This window comes from Hemiscyllium ocellatum, chromosome 7, assembly GCF_020745735.1.
Source record: "Hemiscyllium ocellatum isolate sHemOce1 chromosome 7, sHemOce1.pat.X.cur, whole genome shotgun sequence".
In the NCBI taxonomy this organism is placed as follows: Eukaryota; Metazoa; Chordata; class Chondrichthyes; order Orectolobiformes; family Hemiscylliidae; genus Hemiscyllium; species Hemiscyllium ocellatum.
In genome coordinates this window covers 83,359,310-83,378,657 of record NC_083407.1, presented here as the reverse complement: position 1 = coordinate 83,378,657, position 19,348 = coordinate 83,359,310, and the positions used below count along the sequence as shown (strand labels likewise).

General features: G+C 40.6%; 1 protein-coding gene across 1 annotated transcript in view; it reads left to right on the top strand.

Moving 5' to 3' along the window:
• dnah7 (dynein, axonemal, heavy chain 7) overlaps window positions 1-19,348 on the top strand; it is a 343,519-nt gene that overhangs the window by 132,005 nt on the left and 192,166 nt on the right. Inside the window, exons 32-36 of the mRNA XM_060828125.1 lie at window positions 1,123-1,278; window positions 3,813-3,981; window positions 9,357-9,483; window positions 15,095-15,314; window positions 17,480-18,352. Coding sequence (XP_060684108.1) covers window positions 1,123-1,278; window positions 3,813-3,981; window positions 9,357-9,483; window positions 15,095-15,314; window positions 17,480-18,352 — 1,545 coding nt within the window. The remainder of the gene's footprint in view (window positions 1-1,122; window positions 1,279-3,812; window positions 3,982-9,356; window positions 9,484-15,094; window positions 15,315-17,479; window positions 18,353-19,348) is intronic.

Here is a 19,348-nt window from a genome sequence, read left to right as displayed (position 1 = left end):
TTACTTCATATTTTTGACTTCTTAGTGCCCTCCGTGTTTGAGCGCAAATGTTTGTCTTAATTTTACGATGATGGCACTGTGCTTCACCAGCATGAGATAATCTGGTATACAAACACACCAAATCTATTGGATGCTATATTTCCTCACAAAGGAAAAGCTTTGGGCAACTGTCTGTGTGGAGTTTGCACATTATTCCCGTGTCTGCATGGGTTTCCTCCGGGTGCTCCGGTTTCCTCCCACAGTCTAAAGATGTGCAGGTTAGGTGAATTGGCCATGCTAAATTGCCCGCAGTGTTAGGTGAAGGGGTAAATGTAGGGGAATGGGTCTGGGTGGGTTGCTCTTCGGAGGGTCAGTGTGGACTTGTTGGGCCGAAGGGCCTGTTTCCACACTGTAAGTAATCTAGTCTAAAAAAAAGCTGTTTTGGAGGCTGTGCTGCTAACCAAAGCAGACTGTTACAAAACTTTTTTTTTATTCTAGGGCAATCAAGGCTGACATTAAAATACATTGCTTTCTCACCACTTCTTTGCCAGTAGCACGACTTAAATAGATACTAGCAAATGAAGAAACTGAAACAGAAATTGCTGGTAAAGCCCAGCAGGCCTGGCAGCATCTGTGAAGAGAAAAACGGAAGGGTTCTAAGGAAGGGTCACCTGACCCAAAATGGTAACTCTGATTTCTCTTCACAGATGCTGCTAGACCTGCTGAGCTTTTCCAGCAATTTCTAGTTTTGTTTTTGACTTACTGCATCCGCAGTTTTTTCAGTTTTTAGGAGTCAAATTCATAAAGATGGCTGGCAGTTTTTGCATGTCTTCAGTGAATTACCATATACATTATAACAATTAATCACATTGAAGGTTGCTCCCAGCATGAAAAGAATGCAATGTATAATTGAAATTTTGTAAGGCATTATATTCTGCTATCACTCTTGTTTGTACTCTACTTTAGGATTGTGGTAAAAAGACATTGAATTCAGTGGAATATAAAATTTCATGTTTTTGATGATATTAGAAAAAATAATTACAAAACAAACCATTAATTTTAGCTATGTACTATTTAAGCTGTGTATTGAGAAATGAAATGTATTTTCTGTGTATTAATAAACTTCCTAATGTTTTCTTTTAGGATTTCTTATTAAATCATCTGAACAAAGACATTTATAAACCATTGCTGATTAACTTTTCAGCCCAAACTACTGCTGCTCAGACTCAAAACATCATCATGTCTAAGCTGGACAAAAGAAGAAAGGGAGTTTTTGGCCCACCTTTAGGCAAAAAAATGGTAAGAAATTAAGACTTTGAATTAATAACCAAATAGTTTGGCAACAATAGAAAAGTAGTGAATGTGTATTACTGCTGAGAATCATTTGAAGTTTCTTGATAACCTGCTATTCTGCTTTCCCTTGAGTGCTTCCCCTTTCCTTGACCGTCATTCTTGAAATGGGATTGCGACCTCCTGCTGACAAAGGATGACTGTATGAGTGGTAGATTATAGTTATTTCAGATGGGGACTGTAGGTTTCCCATGCCAGTAAGTCAAAAATATACAAGGCCATAAGATCATAAAACTGAAGCAGAAATAGGCCATTGAGTCCATTCTGCCATTCAATGAGATAATCCTCAATTCCATTTTCTTCCCGATTAAAAGTCTGTCTAACCTGCCTTGAAAATGCTTAATGACCCAGCCTCAACAGCCTATGTGATAAAGAATTCACCACCATCTGGCAGAAAAAAAATCCTCCTCATCTCTGTCTTAAATGGGTGACTCCTTACTCTGATAATATGCCCTCTGGGCCCAACCTCTTCTGCAAAAGTGAACAACCTCTTTGCCTCTAACCTGTCAAGCTCTTAAAAATCTAATGTTTTGATAAGGTCCCCTGTTATTTTCTAAGCTCCAATGAGTATAATCCCTACCCAATCAACTTCTTCATACCCAGAATCAATTTAATGACCCTTGTCTGGGCTGCCACCAACACTAATATATCTTTTCTTAGATAAAGGGACCAAAACTATTCACAGTATTTGAGCTGTGATCTGACCAATGTCTAGTTTTAACTAGTTCTCGCTATTTATATATGATGTTTCTTTTGAATCCATAATAAAGGATGTAATAACAGAGCATTTAGAAACTCAACATCCAACCAAGTAGAGTCATCATGACTTCATAAAAGGAAAATCATGCCTGGCAAATAAAGGCAAATATAGTCAGTTCTAATATAATGTGATAGTTCAGTTCTTGTGCAGTCTTGCGTTATAAGAAAATCGTGGAATAGCTGCAACATTTAAAGTAATGGGGCCGGAATCGCATTATAGCCAATACAGGTAAGGAAAGTTTGCATTCTGCAAATAACAATCTAAATTCTTTCATCATGTTGAAGTCAATTTGTATTGAAGAAACACACGTTATAGCAGAACTGACTGTACTTATTTGCCTTCCTTGTTTCCCACTGAACTCGCATGCCAGCTTTTTCTAATTCATGTACTAGGAACCCCAAATTCTTCTCTGCAATAGCTTTCTGCAGTATTTACACATTTAAATAATATTCTACTCTTTCACTCTTCTTGCCAAGTGTATAACATATCATTTTCCCATGTTATATTCCATTTGCCATTTTTTGCCTATTCAGTTCACCTACCTATATCCCTCTATAGCCTTGTTGTATCAATCTCATTCTTGATCTTTCACCTATTTTTGTCATTAACAAATGGATCATGTATTGGCGACAGTGCGTTAATTTCTGTCATCCAGGTTATTAATATATTTTGTAAATAATAATGGCCACAATACTGGTCTGTGTGGTACTCCACTATTACAGGTTGTCACATTGAAGATGCCTTCTTTATCTCAACTGTTTTTTATCCGTTAGCTAATACTCTCTTCATGCTAATATACTGTCCCCAATACCATGGATTCTTACCTTATTAAGTAGCCGTGTGTGTGTGGTTCTTTATCAAAAGCCTTTTAGAAATCCAAACATAATACATCTAATGGCTCCCCTTTCCTAACTCGAAGAACTCTAATATATTATATTTCCCCTCCCAACCCTCACCCTCACCCGCTCATTAGTTTGAATTTTAGAATATCATTAGTGGCTTCTACTGTGAAGACTGATGCAAAATATTTATTCAACTCCTCTGCCATTTCCTAGTACCACCTTATTATTTCCCCAACCTCATTCTCCAATGAATCAATGTTCACAGTTGCCTTGTTCTATATATTTAAACAAGCTCTTCTTGTCTATTTTTATGTTAGCTGCTAGTTACCCTCACAGTTACTTTCTTCCTTTTCTTTGGTCATCTTTTGTTGGCTTTTAAAACTTTTCAAATCCTTTGATTTACTAATCTTTGCCACATTGCATGTTTCTTTTCAGTTAGATACTGTTCTTAATTTCCCTGGTTAATCAGGTCAGCGTCTATTCAGAGTGGAGACAGCGAGGTCTACAGATGCTGGAGATCAGAGTTGACTGTGTTGCTGGAAAAGCACAGCAGGTCAAGAAGGACTGCTACCAAAATGTCGATTTTCCTGCTCCTCGGATGCTGCCTGACCTGCTGTGCTTTTCCAGCAACACACTCTCAACTTCTACTCAGAGTGCCTAATCAGAATATTTGCTCCCAAGCATTTTTATTTTGTTAATTATAAGCTACAATTATAAATTGTGTTGGCATCACATGTGCGATGTCTGATATAAATTTTTGTGGATTCTCTAAATGTCAAAGGGTCCCGAAATGTCTCAGGTGATTAGAAAAAACTCTTCTTTTGAAATTAACCTGAAATACAACATTTCTCATTTTAACACTCTGCTATTACTTTATCCAGGTTGTATTTGTGGATGATGTGAACATGCCACAAAGAGAAGTCTATGGTGCTCAGCCACCAGTTGAGCTTCTACGTCAGTGGTTAGACCATTGGAATTGGTATGATCTAAAGGACTGCAGCACAATTAAACTAGTGGACATTCAAATTATGTGTGCAATGGGACCACCAGGTGAGTTCTTAAGGGGCATGAGTATTCCAGTGCTATATTAAAACAAAGTATAAATATTTATGGAGATAGGAAAATAATAATATAAGCAAATCATCTTAAACTTAAAAGTATTGGTACTACTAAAGTGTTAATGATGCCTGTTTCATCCAAAGAATAACAGCATTACTTATATGTATACGGAGGTTTAAACATAATGCAATGTTCCAAGTTGCTTCACAGGTGAATTATAGAGCAAACTAGCACACTGAACCATGTAAGCAGATATTGGATCAGATAACGAAACACTTGGTCGAAGATTTAAGTTTATGGAATGATTTAAAAGAAGAAAGCAAGATAGAGAGGCAGAGAGGTGCAAGGGAAATCCAAAATTTAGAGTCGAGGTGGTAACATAATGTTAATCTCACTGGATTAGTCATCCAGATCCACAAGCTAGTGTTATGGTTCGTGGGTTTGAATTCCACAGTGGCAGATGGTGGAATTTAAATTTAGTAAAGCCTGGAATTAGAAGCTCATCTCTCAATAACCATTGCCAATTGTTCAATCTGGTTCACGAATGTCCTTACCTGGTCTGGCCAACATATGAGTTGAGGCCTAAATAATAGACAATACACAATAGGTGCATGAGTAGGCCATTCTGCCCTTCGAGCCTGCACCACCATTCATTATGATCATGGCTGATCATCCTCAATCAGTATCCTGTTCCTGCCTTATCTCCATAACCCTTGATTCCACTATCCTTGAGAGCTCTATCCAACTCTTTCTTAAACGAATTCAGAGACTGGGCCTCCACTACCTTCTGGGGCAGAGCATTCCACACAGCCACCACTCTCTGGGTGAAGAAGTTTCTCCTCATTTCTGTCCTAAATGGCCTACCTCTTATTTTTAAGCTGTGTCCTCTGGTTTGGGACTCACCCATCAGCGGAAACATGTTTCCTGCCTCCAGAGTGTCCAATCCTTTAATAATCTTATACGCCTCAATCAGATCCCCTCTCAGTCTGCTAAACTCAAGGGTATACAAGCCCAGTCGCTCCAATCTTTCCACATAAGATAGTTCCGTCATTCCAGGAATTGCCCTCGTGAACCTACGCTGCACTTCCTTAATAGCCAGAATGTCTCTCCTCAAATTTGGAGACCAGAACTGCACACAACATTCCAGGTGCGGTCTCACCAGGGCCTTATACAACTGCAGAAGAACCTCTTTGCTTCTATACTCAATCCCTCTTGTTATGAAGGCCAGCATGCTATTAGCTTTCTTCACTACCTGCTGTACCTGCATGCTTGCCTTCATTGACTGGTGTACAAGAACACCCAGATCTCTTTGTACTGCTCCTTTACCTAACTTGACTCCATTTAGGTAGTAATCTGCCTTCTTGTTCTTGCCACCAAAGTGGATAACCATACATTTATCCATATTAAACTGCATCTGTCCACTCACCTAACCTGTCCAGGTCACCCTGTAATCTCCTAACATCCTCCTCACATTTCACCCTGCCACCCAGCTTTGTATCATCAGCAAATGTGCTAATGTTACTATTAATACCATCTTCTATATCATTAATATATATTGTAAAAAGGTGCGGTCCCGGCACTGATCCTTGCGGTACCCCACTGGTCACCGCCTGCCAATCCAAAAAGGAGCCGTTTATCACTACTCTTTGTTTCCTGTCAGCCAAACAATTTTCAATCCAAGTCAGTAGTTTGCCCCCAATACCATGCGCCCTAATTTTGCTCACTAACCTCCTATGTGGGGCTTTATCAAAGGCTTTCTGAAAGTCCAGGTACGCTACATCCACTGGATCTCCGTCGTCCATCTTCAGAGTTACATCCTCAAAAAATTCCAGAAGATTAGTCAAGCATAATTTCCCCTTCATAAATCCATGCTGACTTTGACCTATCCTGTTCCTGCTATCCAGATGTGTTGTAATTCCATCCTTTATAATTGACTCCGGCATCTTTCCCACCACTGAGGTCAGACTAACAGATCTATACTTTCCTGCTTTCTCTCTCGCTCCTTTCTTAAAAAGTGGGACAACATTAGCCACCATCCAATCTGCAGGAACTGATCCCAAATCTATCAAACTCTTGAAAATAATCACCAACGCATCCATGATTTCTACAGCCACCTCCTTCAGTACCCTGGGATGTAGACCATCAGGCCCCCGGGGACTTATCAGCCTTCAGACCTAACAGTCTCTCCAACACCAATTCCTGGCAAATATAAATTCCCTTCAGTTCAGGTCCTTCAGCCTCTGTTACCTCAGGGAGATTGCTTGTGTCTTCCCCAGTGAACACAGATCTGAAGTATCAATTCAACTCTTCTGCTATTTCTTTGTTCCCCGTAATATATTCACCTGTTTCTGTCTTCAAGGGCCCAATTTTAGTCTTAACCATTTTTTTCCCTTTCACATACCTGAAAAAGCTTTTACTATCCTCCTTTATATTTTTGGCCAGTTTACCTTTGTACCTCATTTTTTCTCTGCGTATTTCCTTCTTAGTAATCTTCTGTTGTTCTTTAAAAGCTTCCCAGTCCTCCATTTTCCCACTCACCTTTGCTATGTTATGATTGACTCTTAACTGCAGTCTGAAATGGCCTAGCAAGCCATTCAGTTCTAACAAACTGCTATAAGTCTAAATAAAGGAATGAAACCTCATGATCACCGACATTGGCTCCTGTTCACAAGAACTGTTTTGACATTAGAATTCTGATGCTTGTTTTCTGATCCATCCCAGACCTTGCCTCATCCTTAACTCTGTTTCCATATCCAGTACCATAGCCCTCCAAGTTATCTGAGCTTCTCTAATTATGGTCTCTTGTAAATTCCCAATTTAATGGAATTACTCCACTATTATTGTCCATGCTTTCATTCTTTTTATTGTTTATAGGATGTGGGAGTCTGGCTGTACAGAACATTGGTGAGGCCATTGGACCAAAAGGTCTCTTTCCGTGCTGTACATCTCTATGACTCTATGACATTGGTAAGGCCACTTTTCAAATATTGCCTTCAATTCTGGTCTCCCTACTATAAGAAAGATATTATTAAAATTGAAAGGGTTCAGAAAATATGAACAAGGATGTGCTGCGTTTGGAGGGTTTGAGTTATGCTCAACTGAACTGGTCCTATTTGCCAACATTTGGCTCAGATCCCTCTAAACCCTTTCTATTCAAACACACATCCAGATGCCTTTTAAATGTTGCAATTGTGCCAGCCTTCACCATTTCCTCTGGCAGCTCATTCCATACACACATCATCCTTTGCGTGAAGAAGTTGCCCCTTAGGTCCCTTTTATATCTTTCCCCTCTCACCCTAAATTTATGACCTCTAGTTCTGGACTCCCCTCATGATTTTATCAGCCTTACAAGGTTACCCTTCAGCCTCCGACGCTCCGGGGAAAACAGCCCCAGCTTATTCAGTCTCTCCCTAGAGCACAAACCCTCCAATGCTGGCAACGTTCTTGCAAATCTTTTCTGAACCCTTTCAAGTTTCATAGCATCCTTTCTATAGGAGGAAGACCAAAATTACACACAATATTCCAAAAGTGGCTTAGCTAATGTCCTGTATAACCACAACATGGCCTCCCAACTACCATACTCAGTGCTCAGATCAATGAAGGAAAGCATACCAAATGCTGCCTTCACTATCCTATCCTTACTATCCTATTTTCATTATCCTTCACTATCCTGTGACTTCACTTTGAAGGAACTATGAATCTGCACTCAAAGGTTTATTTGTTCAGTAACACTCCCCAAGACCTTACCATTAAGTCCTGCCCTGATTTGCCTTTCCAAAATGTAGCACCTCACATTTATCTAAGTAAGCTCCATCTGCCACTCCTCAGCCTATTGGCTCATCTGATCAAGATCCCATTGTACTCTGAGATAACCTTTTTTGCTGTCCGCTACACCTCCAATTTTGGTGTCATCTGCAAACTTACTAACTATACCTCCTATGTTCACATCCAAATCATTTATGTAAATGATGAAAAGCAGTGGATCCAGCACTGATCCTTGCAGTGCACCATTAGTCAGTGGCCTCCAGTCCAAACTTCCTTCTCTCTCTCTTTGTTTCTCTTATTTTTTTCCTCTTCATAGTAAGTTTGATTCTCAATTATATTGTCTATCTGACATGTCATGAGCAGACTTTTTCAGCTTCATCTCACTCCCTAATCTCTTCCATCATCCAGGGATCGGTAAAATGTTTTGCCTTCCATGTCCCCTTATTGGAATGTTCTGCTCTCACTTTTCTGCAACTGTAAAAAAACAAACCAAATTCCAAAGAGAAAAACAAATTTATCTAACACCTCGATTCCCTCTTTGTTCAGTAGTTAACAGGAGTAATTGAGATTCACTAATGTGAAAATCCTTAGTTTCTGTCCTTTTTAAACATTTGTTGTAGGAATGTGGGACATCTCTGGCTAGACCAGTATTTATTGTCATTCCCTAATCTGTTGTCTTTGAGAAAATTGTGGTGAGCTACCTTCTTGGAGCACTGCAATCCAGGACAATGAGTGCATACAGCACTGCAAGCTCTTTTATTTAGTGTTTTCAAGTGTTCCCGTAAAGTGTTTCTTTTATGCCTACAGCCTGTAGGCCAGCCATAAAAGATATTTCATACGATCCTGAATACTCTTTTGTGAATATGAGTGAGAATAGATTGAAGAACAGAAATCCTCTCACAGTAGTCAACTCCATTGCCAGTATATCCAGTTTCTGAGAACAGAACTCTCAGTAGAGCCTCTGTCACCTCTGTTGTAGCCGTACAGCTAATCATTTGGTCCATGTTAGACAAATTTTCTTTCTGTGCTCTGCTCAAAGTCCTGATACAAATTCTGAACCACTGCATAGGAGTTCAATGGCAGCCTCTGCAATATTCCTAGGATATTATCATCAGCCTTCTTTGGTAAACCATGACAACACCAGGCCAATTCACATTGTGCCGTATTTAGAAATGCATTGATTGTAATTTTCAGCAGAAATCAGTGGAGCAGCCATTTATGTGGTGGGGTGACCACTTCTAACGAAGGGCAATTGGGATCAAAATATTAAACCTGTTTTTCTCTCCACAGATACTGCCCAACCTACTGTGTTTCTCCAGCACTTTTTTGGAGTTTTGTTTAGTGAGTTCCAGGCACCAGGTAATTGGTCACCCAAAGTATAAATTTCACAAGCAATTGGCTTACTGTCATTGTGCTGGGACTTCCATTGGATCTGGATGCACATCTGGAATGTCCCGTTTCTGACCATCTGGAAGCCAAAGATTCTGTGCCTATATTTGTGGAGCTTTGGCATCTATTTTGTTCACTAATAATGTGTCTGATGTTCCTTAATAGTGGTGATGTCAATAACAAAATTAATAACAAAATTATGTTGCTCTTAGGTGGTGGTCGAAACCCAATTACACCTCGATTCATGAGGCACTTTAATACTGTGACTATTAATGAGTTTCAAGACCAAACTATGTACATCATTTTTTCTCGGATCCTTGATTGGCAATTTAGCATAAGGTATATTACATTACTTAAAGACTTAAATATTTAAATGAACTGGCAGAAGCTTCAGTCAAGTTTAAATAACCTCCTTTTATTTGAAAATGCATAGAAAAGGCATAGAGTGATCTGTTAAAATGCTTTTAAAATTATGTTTTCACTTTTTGTTTTTATTTTCTTGCCTTTATACTTTGGTCTGGAATTTTCTTGACATGACTAATTGTTGTTGAACTTCCTAAATAGGTAGCATCCGTTAACTGTTTCTTGAGGAAGCAACACAGACTTCCTGAGTGTTTTCAGCTGCACATCCCATTGTGCAGGTCTATGTGTAAAGTGGTTAAAAAAAGTGTTTTAGCTAACCAGGAAGAAACTTTTGCGCAGCAGTCTGCATACTGTACTATACTGTAGTGTACTATCTTGTTTGAGGACAAATATGCAAATGAGGAACCGTTCATGGCTTTTTTTCTCTCAAATACCTTCACCAATATTTTTATTATACTTGGATAGGATTATCAATATAGTATAAAAGTGCCATCTGTGACTATTGGCCAGCATAACAAACCATCAAGCGAGAAGCAACAAATGCATGACTTCCCTTATTTAGTGTTCCAAGCCAGGATATTGAATGCAGGATGTGTAAACTTCCAAGTGTGCGCATCACCAAGTCGCACATAATCTTCTCTTGTGCTACACAGAGGGTGATAGTACTGGCACTGACTACCAGCTGACTCTTACTCCCTAAGACTGTGGAATAATAATTTCAGAAATTCTACCTGATCAAAAGGCTGATTTTATCAATTTTTCTTCCTTATGCAGTTTGGTAGCAGCACCACATTTACTCTCTTGAAGGAGGATGTCAAAACTTGCTCCTTCTTAACACATTTTGGCTGAGGAAATGCTACAGTTATGCATCTTGTGCTGTGCTATACAGCTTAGCAACTACTGCCACATGTAACTTTCAATCCTTTCTCCACTTTAGCAGTTTCCCCCCAAATCACTTACTTCAACGCTCCTATTATGTCAATGAACTCTCACTCCAGAATTGGTTAGGTTCACATTTTTATTCTACCATCTTGCAATGCCTAACATTTGTGGGACACATTAACGAAGTGTCTAGCAAAACAAGGAGTGAGACATGGACATGCTTTGAACAGAATCTCACTTCCTTGTACCCTTTGTTCATTTTCCCTCAGATATCCCACTAACATTTCTCTCCGAGCCAAGAGCTGGAAAGCACTTTGCTCTGGTCAAGTGAAGTGCTGATTGGGGAAGTCTGCAACCGATCTGTAAAGACAAACAGTGACTGTACAGGACATTGATGAAAATCAGTGGGCATATGGTTGCTTGTTGCTTCAGATGCTCCATGCAGATAGTCATTTCCTCATGGAGTAGGGCATCTGAACAAATGTTATATCATGATACACATATTGGAAAATAAGGAGAAAGTGAGGACAGCAGATGCTAGAGATCAGTGTAGAAAAGTATAGTACTGGTAAAGGGCAGCAAGTCAGGCAGCATCTGAGGAGCAGGAGAGATGATGTTTCAGGCATAAGCCCTTCATCGAGATTGTGAGGGGGGGAAGGAGGCTGAAAAATAAATAGAGGCTGGGAGTTGGGCTGTGGGGAAGGTAGCTTGGAAGGCAATAGGTAAATGCAGGTGGGAGGTGATGGTGATAGGTTGGAGCAATGGGTAGAGCAGATAGGTGGGAAGGAAGATATACAGGTGGGACAGTTCAAGAGGGTGATGCTGAATTTGGGAGTTGGATTAGGGATGATAATGCCCCCCCAGTCCAACTCCCAGCTCACCAATAGGATAGTCAACACATTGAGGAATCTACAAAAAAACAGACAGATAACCAGGTCTGACCTACAAAGAATGAAACGTGAAAGCAACAACACCCCCAGATTCTATGGACTACCTAAAGCACACAAACCAGACATCCCACTCAGACCCATAGTATCATTACCAGGGACACCATCACACAAACTGGCTAAAGAGCTATAGCAGAAACTGAAACACCTAATCAGCGGATCCAGACACTCTATACAGTCAACACAAGAATTCTTGGACATCATCAGAAATATACACATAGACAAGGAAGAAATCATGGTCTCATTCGATGTAACGGCACTGTTCACCTCGATTGACAAAACCCTAGCCAGAGAAACAATATCCAACCTGCTGGACATACAGAACAGACAGTTGAACCTATTTACAAAGACGGCATACTTAAACTACTGGACCTGTGCCTCACAACACACTTCACATTCAACAACCAGATATACAAACAAATCAATGGAACACCCATAGGCTCACCGATCTCTGGACTCATAGCAGAAGCAGTAATGCAAAGGTTAGAACAAACAGTCTTACTGCAAATACAAACCAAACTCTGGGTCAGATATGTGGACGACACCTTTATAATCATTAAAAACACAGAAATAGAGAACACACACACCGGATCATCAATGCCACACTCACAGGAATCCGATTCACGAGAGAGGAAGAAAAGGACAACCAGCTCCCATTCCTAGACGTGATGGTACAGAGAACACCAAACGGAGAATTCAGCACGAAGGTATACAGGAAAGCCACACACACACAGACCAAGTCCTGAACTATGAAAGCAACCACCCCAACACACACAAACAAAGTTGCATCAAAAGGGCCACAACACACTGCAGCACACCAGAACTGCAAAAAGAGGAAGAAGAACACCTATACAAGGTATTCACCAAAAACGGATACCCGCGCAATTTCATCAACAGATGTCTAAGGGAAAGACAACGGAATGAGGACATGCCGCAACCCAAAGGACTAGCCACACTACCATACATCAAAAGCATTTCTGAACTGACAGCCAGACTGCTGCGACCATTAGGACTCATAACAGCACACAAACCAACAGCCACTCTCAGACAACAACTCACCAGGACAAAGGACCCGATACCCAAAATGAGCAAAACCAACGTAGTGTACAAAATCCCATGCAAGGACTGCACAAAACACTACATAGGACAAACAGGAAGACAGCTAACAACCCGCGTCCATGAACACCAACTAGCCACGAAACGACACGACCAGCTATCCTTAGTAGCCACACACTCAGATGACAAGCAACATGAATTCAACTGGGACAACACTACTATTATAGGGCAAGCCAAACAGAGAACAGCTAGGGAATTCCTAGAGGCATGGCACTCATCCACAGATTCTATCAACAAACACATCGACCTGGACCCAATATACCGGCCACTGCAGCGGACAGCAACTGACAACTGGAAGCGGCAGAGACAAGCCACTATAAATGCTGGAGGAAACATCACAGAAGCGCTTCACAGGAGGCTCCCAAGCACTGAGGATGTCACCTAGAAAGGGGATGAAATGTTTGTAACAAAAACTCCCAGCTCGGCAAACAGAACCACAACATCATCATTGTGCTAATGAGCAGATTGATGTTGGTAATTTTTTCTGATCAACTTGAAATTACTCTGTTCACGACCTTTGTGAAATCAAATTCCATCTCCAGCTTTTTAGAAGATCTCATTCTCATTTGCAACCCTGTTAATTGCCATAGCCTCTTCCTCCTTAGTGGCTAAGATAGCAAAGACTGGGTAACTACAATAGAAATTCTGTCCTGTCTCCAAGCTGCAAGGTGAATTAAGTTTGTGAGAAATGGAGTACTTAGAGAAGGTGGAAGTTCATTTGTGGATAGTTAAAAAAGGTAGAAGACAGAGGGTGGTGGTGGAGGGTTGTTTTTCAGACTGGAGGCCTGTGACCAGTGGAGTGCCCCAAGGATCGGTCCTGGGTCCTCTACTTTTTGTCATTTACATAAATGATTTCAATGCGAGCATAAGAGGTACAGTTGGTAAGTTTGCATATGACACCAAAATTGGCGTTGTAGTGGATAGCGAAGAGGGTTATCTCAGATTACAACAGGATCTGGACCAGATGGGCCAATGGCTGAGAAGTGGCCGATGGAGTTTAATTCAGATAAATGTGAGGAGCTGCATTTTGGGAAAGCAAATCTTAGCAGGACTTATACACTTAATGGTAAGGTCCTAGGGAGTGTTGTGGAACAAAGAGACCTTAGAGTGTAGGTTCATAGCTCCTTGAAAGTGGAGTCGCAGGTAGATAGGATAGTGAAGAAGGCGTTTGGATTTGCTTTCCTTTCTTGGTCAGAGTATTGAGTACAGGAGTTGGGAGGTCATGTTGCGGCTGTATGGGACATTGGTTAGGCCACTGTTGGAATATTGCATGCAATTCTGGTCTCCTTCCTTTTGGAAAGATGTTGTGAAACTTGAAAGGGTTCAGAGAAGATTTACAAGGATGTTGCCGGGGTTGGAAGATTTGAGCTACAGGGAGAGGCTGAATAGGCTGTTTTCCATGGAGCGTCGGAGGCTGAGGGGTGACCTTATAGAGGTTTACAAAAGTATGAGGGGCATGGAAAGGATAAATAGACAAAACTAGAGGGCATAGGTTTAGGGTGAGAGGGGAAAGATATAAAAGAGACCTAAGGGGCAACGTTTTCATGCAGAAGGTAAAGATAGGACTGCCAGAGGAAGTGGTGGAGGCTGGTACAATTGCAACATTTAAAAGGCATTTGGATGGGTATATGAATAGGAAGGGTTTTGAGGGATTTGGGCCGGGTGCTGGCAGGTAAGACTAGATTGGGTTGGGATAGCTGGTCGGCATGAACGCGTTGGACCGAAGGGTCTGTTTCCATGCTGTACATCTCTATGACTCTATGACTCTTATATTGGTGATGGATGTGAGACAACAATAACATGAAGTTAAGTGCCAGCATCAGCTCTTCAGAATGTATTTAACTAGGAGTCTTGAGGGATAGAAGTTTGGTTGAAACCACAAAGTTTCTTGGTCTCAGAAGTATTATTTAGGAGAATGCTATGGGAGTAACAATCTGCGGGTTGAATCTTGAATGTGGGATGCCATTCGCCTTTTACTGTTATGATGAGGTCACTATATTTCTTTTGGCATTTAATCCAACTTTGAAGTATCACTCTCCTTAGCTGATTACTCTGTGCTTGCTTTGTTTTTGAAACTGATCTTTTACTCCTGTCTGCTGGGAACATCTTTTCCATTTGGGCCCTTACAACCTACAACATAACCTCTGATCTAACTCCAGGAATAAAGGAGGGCTGGGGACATTGCTGAGTATCATCATTGAAGCTGACCTTTTGTGCTGTCCTGCTAATTGTAGCATGATTCCTTCTGCCTCTACTGAGTCCTTCTAAGTAAGCAGGCAAGATCATGGCCCAACCCTGACTAGTTAAGGCTTGTTAAGAAAACCAGAATTAAGGTGCTAATATGACTGAGTTAAAAAGCCAAAGCAAAGTCCATTACACAAACTTGCAAGTTCCTGATCTGTTGTAAATTTTCCCTGCTGTTTAATGCAGCAAAGTGTTACAATTTTGCCACATGTTATCACTTGTTTATAATGGAATAACATAGTTGAAACTATCTGCAACAAAATCGAGACTATGACTCTTTGTAATGAGTTTGTGGTTCTTCTGTCAATTAATAGTATATTTTATCTTTTTATGAATAACCAAATCTGCATTTCTACTATAAATGTAACTTTGATTGCATTTATTGTATTGTCATCTAGGTTCACTTTCCAACCAGAATTTGGAACACTGACTTCACAAGTTGTGAATGCCACCTTGGTCGTTTACAAGGAAGCAATGAAAAATCTCCTCCCAACACCAGCTAAGTCTCACTATCTGTTCAACCTGCGGGACTTTTCCCGTGTTATTCAAGGGGTGTGTCTTTCCAGTCCAGAAACATCAGAATCTCCAGCTGTGATCAAGCGTCTCTGGGTTCATGAGGTGAAATCTCTACTTACATGCATTACTGGGACATGGCCTGATTTAATTTTCAATGAAAATAAGAAATGCTTGTTGATAGGCTACTGGTATTGAAAGAAAACATGTTGGTATCACATAATCTCCCAGTAGGAATCATGTTTCTTTCCTGAACAAATTTTATTCCAACTAGATACAAACAGGAGTAGACTATACAGCCTCTTGTGCCTGCTCACTAGTTTAACTAGATCATAACTGTTACAATCTGTGCAGAGACCTATAATTTTTTAAGAGTTTTTTTTGTTTCCAGTTAACAGCTGAAAGAATATAACAAAAAATTTAATGCTTTATAATTTTTACAGTAAATGACTAAAAGAGCTATTGATTTAATGCTAGATTTTTAAAATATAGGCTAGTTGCATTTTAAACTACGAAAAAGATGAATCCATTTTATACTTATCACACATTGTATACTCACCACAGAATTACAGTCCTTATAATATTTCTTAGTTGCTTCCAGCTTCCATGAATTCCCATCCCCATCTTGCCAACTGGTAATTTTGTTTGACCATCTCCAGACACTTTCTTAAAACCACCACCACCACCAGTAAAGGTACCTCTTGATTATTATTCTTCCCACATTGGGACAAATTTTCTTAAATCTATAGAACGCAGACTGTGACTTGTCACGTGAAGAATGTTTGAGGACTCGAGTCCATACTCAATGGAATTTAGAAGGATGAGAGGGGAATCTCATTGAAACTTACAGAATACTGAGAGGCCTGGTTAGAGCGGATGTGGAGAAGATGCTTTCACTTGTAGGAGAGACTTGGTCCTGAGGGTACAGCCTCAGAGTGAAAGGATGACTATTGAAAACTGAGATGAGGAGGAATTTCTTCAGCCAGAGGGTGATTAATTTGTGTAACTCCGCTGCAGAGGGTTGCGGAGGCCAAGTCACTGAGTATATATAAGACAGAGATAAATAGCTTCTTGATTAGTAAGGGGATCAAGGGATATAGGGAGAAAGCAGGAGAATGGGGTTAAGAACATTTCAGTCATGATTGGATGGTGGAGCAGATAGGATGGGCTGAATTTTGTATTTTTGTTCCTATATCTTCTGGACTTATGGTTTTATATGTCTCTCTGGAGACTGTGTTTCTTCTGTGTCTGTGGTAGCTCATGATGCTAAGTAGTTTTTTATATTTGCTGACAAAACAGATCAGCATTCTGTTTATCATATTGATTGCTTTGTATGGAAGCCAGTAATCTGATCTCAAAAATGACTTCCTGTGTCATCTTTTCAATGGTGATGTGAAACATATTAGTCTTGCATAGTACTGATGAATTCCTTTGACCCCAACTCTCTTTCATCTTTGGAGCACATCAACATACAACCCAATCCTTGCAATGCCTTTCTGGGACTTGGGGAGACTCAGGGAGTCTCTCCTACCTCCTGCTCCTGGAGGTGGTGGGCTTGGAAGCAGAAAAGTCATTTAATTAGGCAGTGTGGTGGAGGCTCAAACTGCTCCTTTCTCACCTATAACAGAATTGAGTTATGGACAAAGAGGCCCTCTCGAGCTTATCCCCCACCTCAAGAACCACTAACCCCAATTGTCCATCCCACATCAACTAACTTAGTCCTGGGGCCGCCATAATCTGGGAACTATGGGTGTGCTGTTCTGCCACCATGGCTACTTTAATGGTACTGCAGACAGTAATAGCTGCTGGCCTCTAACTGATCAGCAACTCCAACTGGCTGGGATTTACACACCAAACACCTTGATTCCAGGTGAAGGTCCACCACTGGCATTGCCATTTCCAAGTGGTTTATGGTTTAGAAAGCCTTCCCTTGAAGTTGCTGCATTGACCTCTTTCTGATCATCTAGCTGGCTGATGAGACCTCCCAATACCTCAGCAAGATTACAGTCTGCCCAATGTAAACTCAGATACAGCTGATATTGTCTCCAAATGTATTTAACTCACATTTTCTTTCCATAAAACAGTTCAAGCCTTTCATTACTTTAACAAACTAACATTATTGTAAGGCAGACCTGGGAGCAGATCACATGTTGCTCTTGATCTTACTCTCAAATTTATTGCAATATCATAATCTTATGAACCTCATAATTATAAGAACTAATTTTAAAAAAATCTTTTCTGTCATGTGAATTTTGCTGGCTGAATTACAGGTTTTACGAGTCTATTATGATCGTTTGGTGGATGATGGAGATCGAGCATGGCTTGTTGACTGTCTCCGAGAAGTGACAAATAGTCAGCTGGAAGACAACTTTGATGAGCTCTTCATATACCTTGATGCTGACAGTGATGGCATAGTGAAGGAAGATGATCTTCGTAGCCTAATGTTCTGTGATTTCAGTGATCCCAAAGGTGAAGACAAAGGCTATAGAGAAATCTTTGATGTTAGAAAGTTACGAAAAATAGTTGAAGGTCATTTGGATGAGTTTAATAATCTCAGTAAAAAGCCGATGAATTTGGTTGTATTCAGATTTGCAATTGAGCATGTCTGTCGAATTTCCCGTATTTTAAAGCAGCCCCATAGCCATGCACTTTTGGTAGGAGTTGGAGGAAGTGGTCGTCAGTCACTAACTCGGCTTGCATCACACATGGCTGACTATATTCTGTTTCAAGTGGAAATTTCCAAAAGTTATGGTTCTACTGAATGGCGAGAAGATTTAAAACTAATATTCCGAAAAGCTACTGAAGGCGAGATGCAAGGTGTTTTTTTATTTACTGACACTCAGATTAAACAAGAATCATTCCTAGAAGACATCAACAATTTATTGAATGCGGGAGAAGTACCAAATCTCTTTGCAGTGGATGAGAAACAGGAGGTTTGTGAGCGTATGCGTCTAATTGATCGTCAAAGAGACAAATCAAAACAGACTGATGGAAGTCCATTGGCACTTTTCAACATGTTTATTGAACGTTGTCGTAATCAGTTACATGTTGTTTTAGCAATGAGCCCAATTGGAGATGCTTTCCGTAACAGGCTGAGGAAATTCCCAGCACTCGTCAACTGTTGCACCATAAACTGGTTTCAGGTAAGTGCATAACTTACTTGTTTATTAGAATGGAAAAAAAATAATATATTTGATTACCTCTGAGAGGAAATAGCTGGGGCCTTATCAGATATCTTTGCAGCATCCTTGAACACGGGTGATGTCCTGGAAAACTGGAGACTGCGAATGCTGTTCCTTGTTTAAGAAGGGTAGCAGGGATAATCCAGGTAATTATAGACTGGTGAGCCTGACATGAGTGGTGGAGAAGCTGCTGGAGAAGATCCTCTATTCCCAATTGGAAGAAAATGGGCTTATCAGTGACAGGCAACATGGTTTTGTGCAGGGAAGGTCATATCTTACCAACTTAATAGAATTCTTTGAGAAAGTGACAAAGTTGATTGATGAGGGAAGGGCTGTAGATATCATATACATGGACTTCAATAAGGCATTTGATAAAGTTGTCCATGGTAGGCTGATGGGGAAATTGAAGTTGCATGGGGTCCACGGTGTACTAGCTAGATGGATAAAGAACTGGCTAGGCAGCAGGAGACAGTGGTAGTAATGGAAGGGAGTTTCTCAAAATGAAGAACTGTGACCAGTAGTATTCCACAGGGATCCGTGCTGGGACCACTGTTGTTTGTGATATATAAATGATCTGGAGGAAGCTATAGGTGGTATGATTAGCAAGTTCGCAGATGACACTAAGATTGGTTGAGTAGCAGATAGTGAAGGGACTGTCAGAGAAAACAGCAGAATGTAGATAGATTGGATAGTTGGATGGAGAAATGGCAGATGGAGTTTAATTTGAGCAAATGCAAGGTGATGCATTTTGGAAGATCCAGTTCAAGAGCAAACTTTACAGGTAAATGGAAAAGTCCTGGGGAAAATTGTGGGCGGCACGGTGGCACAGTGGATAGTACTGCTATCTTACAGCACCAGAGACCCAGGTTCAATTCCTGCCTCAGGCAACTGTGCGGAGTTTGCACGTTCTCCCTGTGTCTGCATGGGTTTCCTCCCACAGTCCAAAAAAAAATGTGC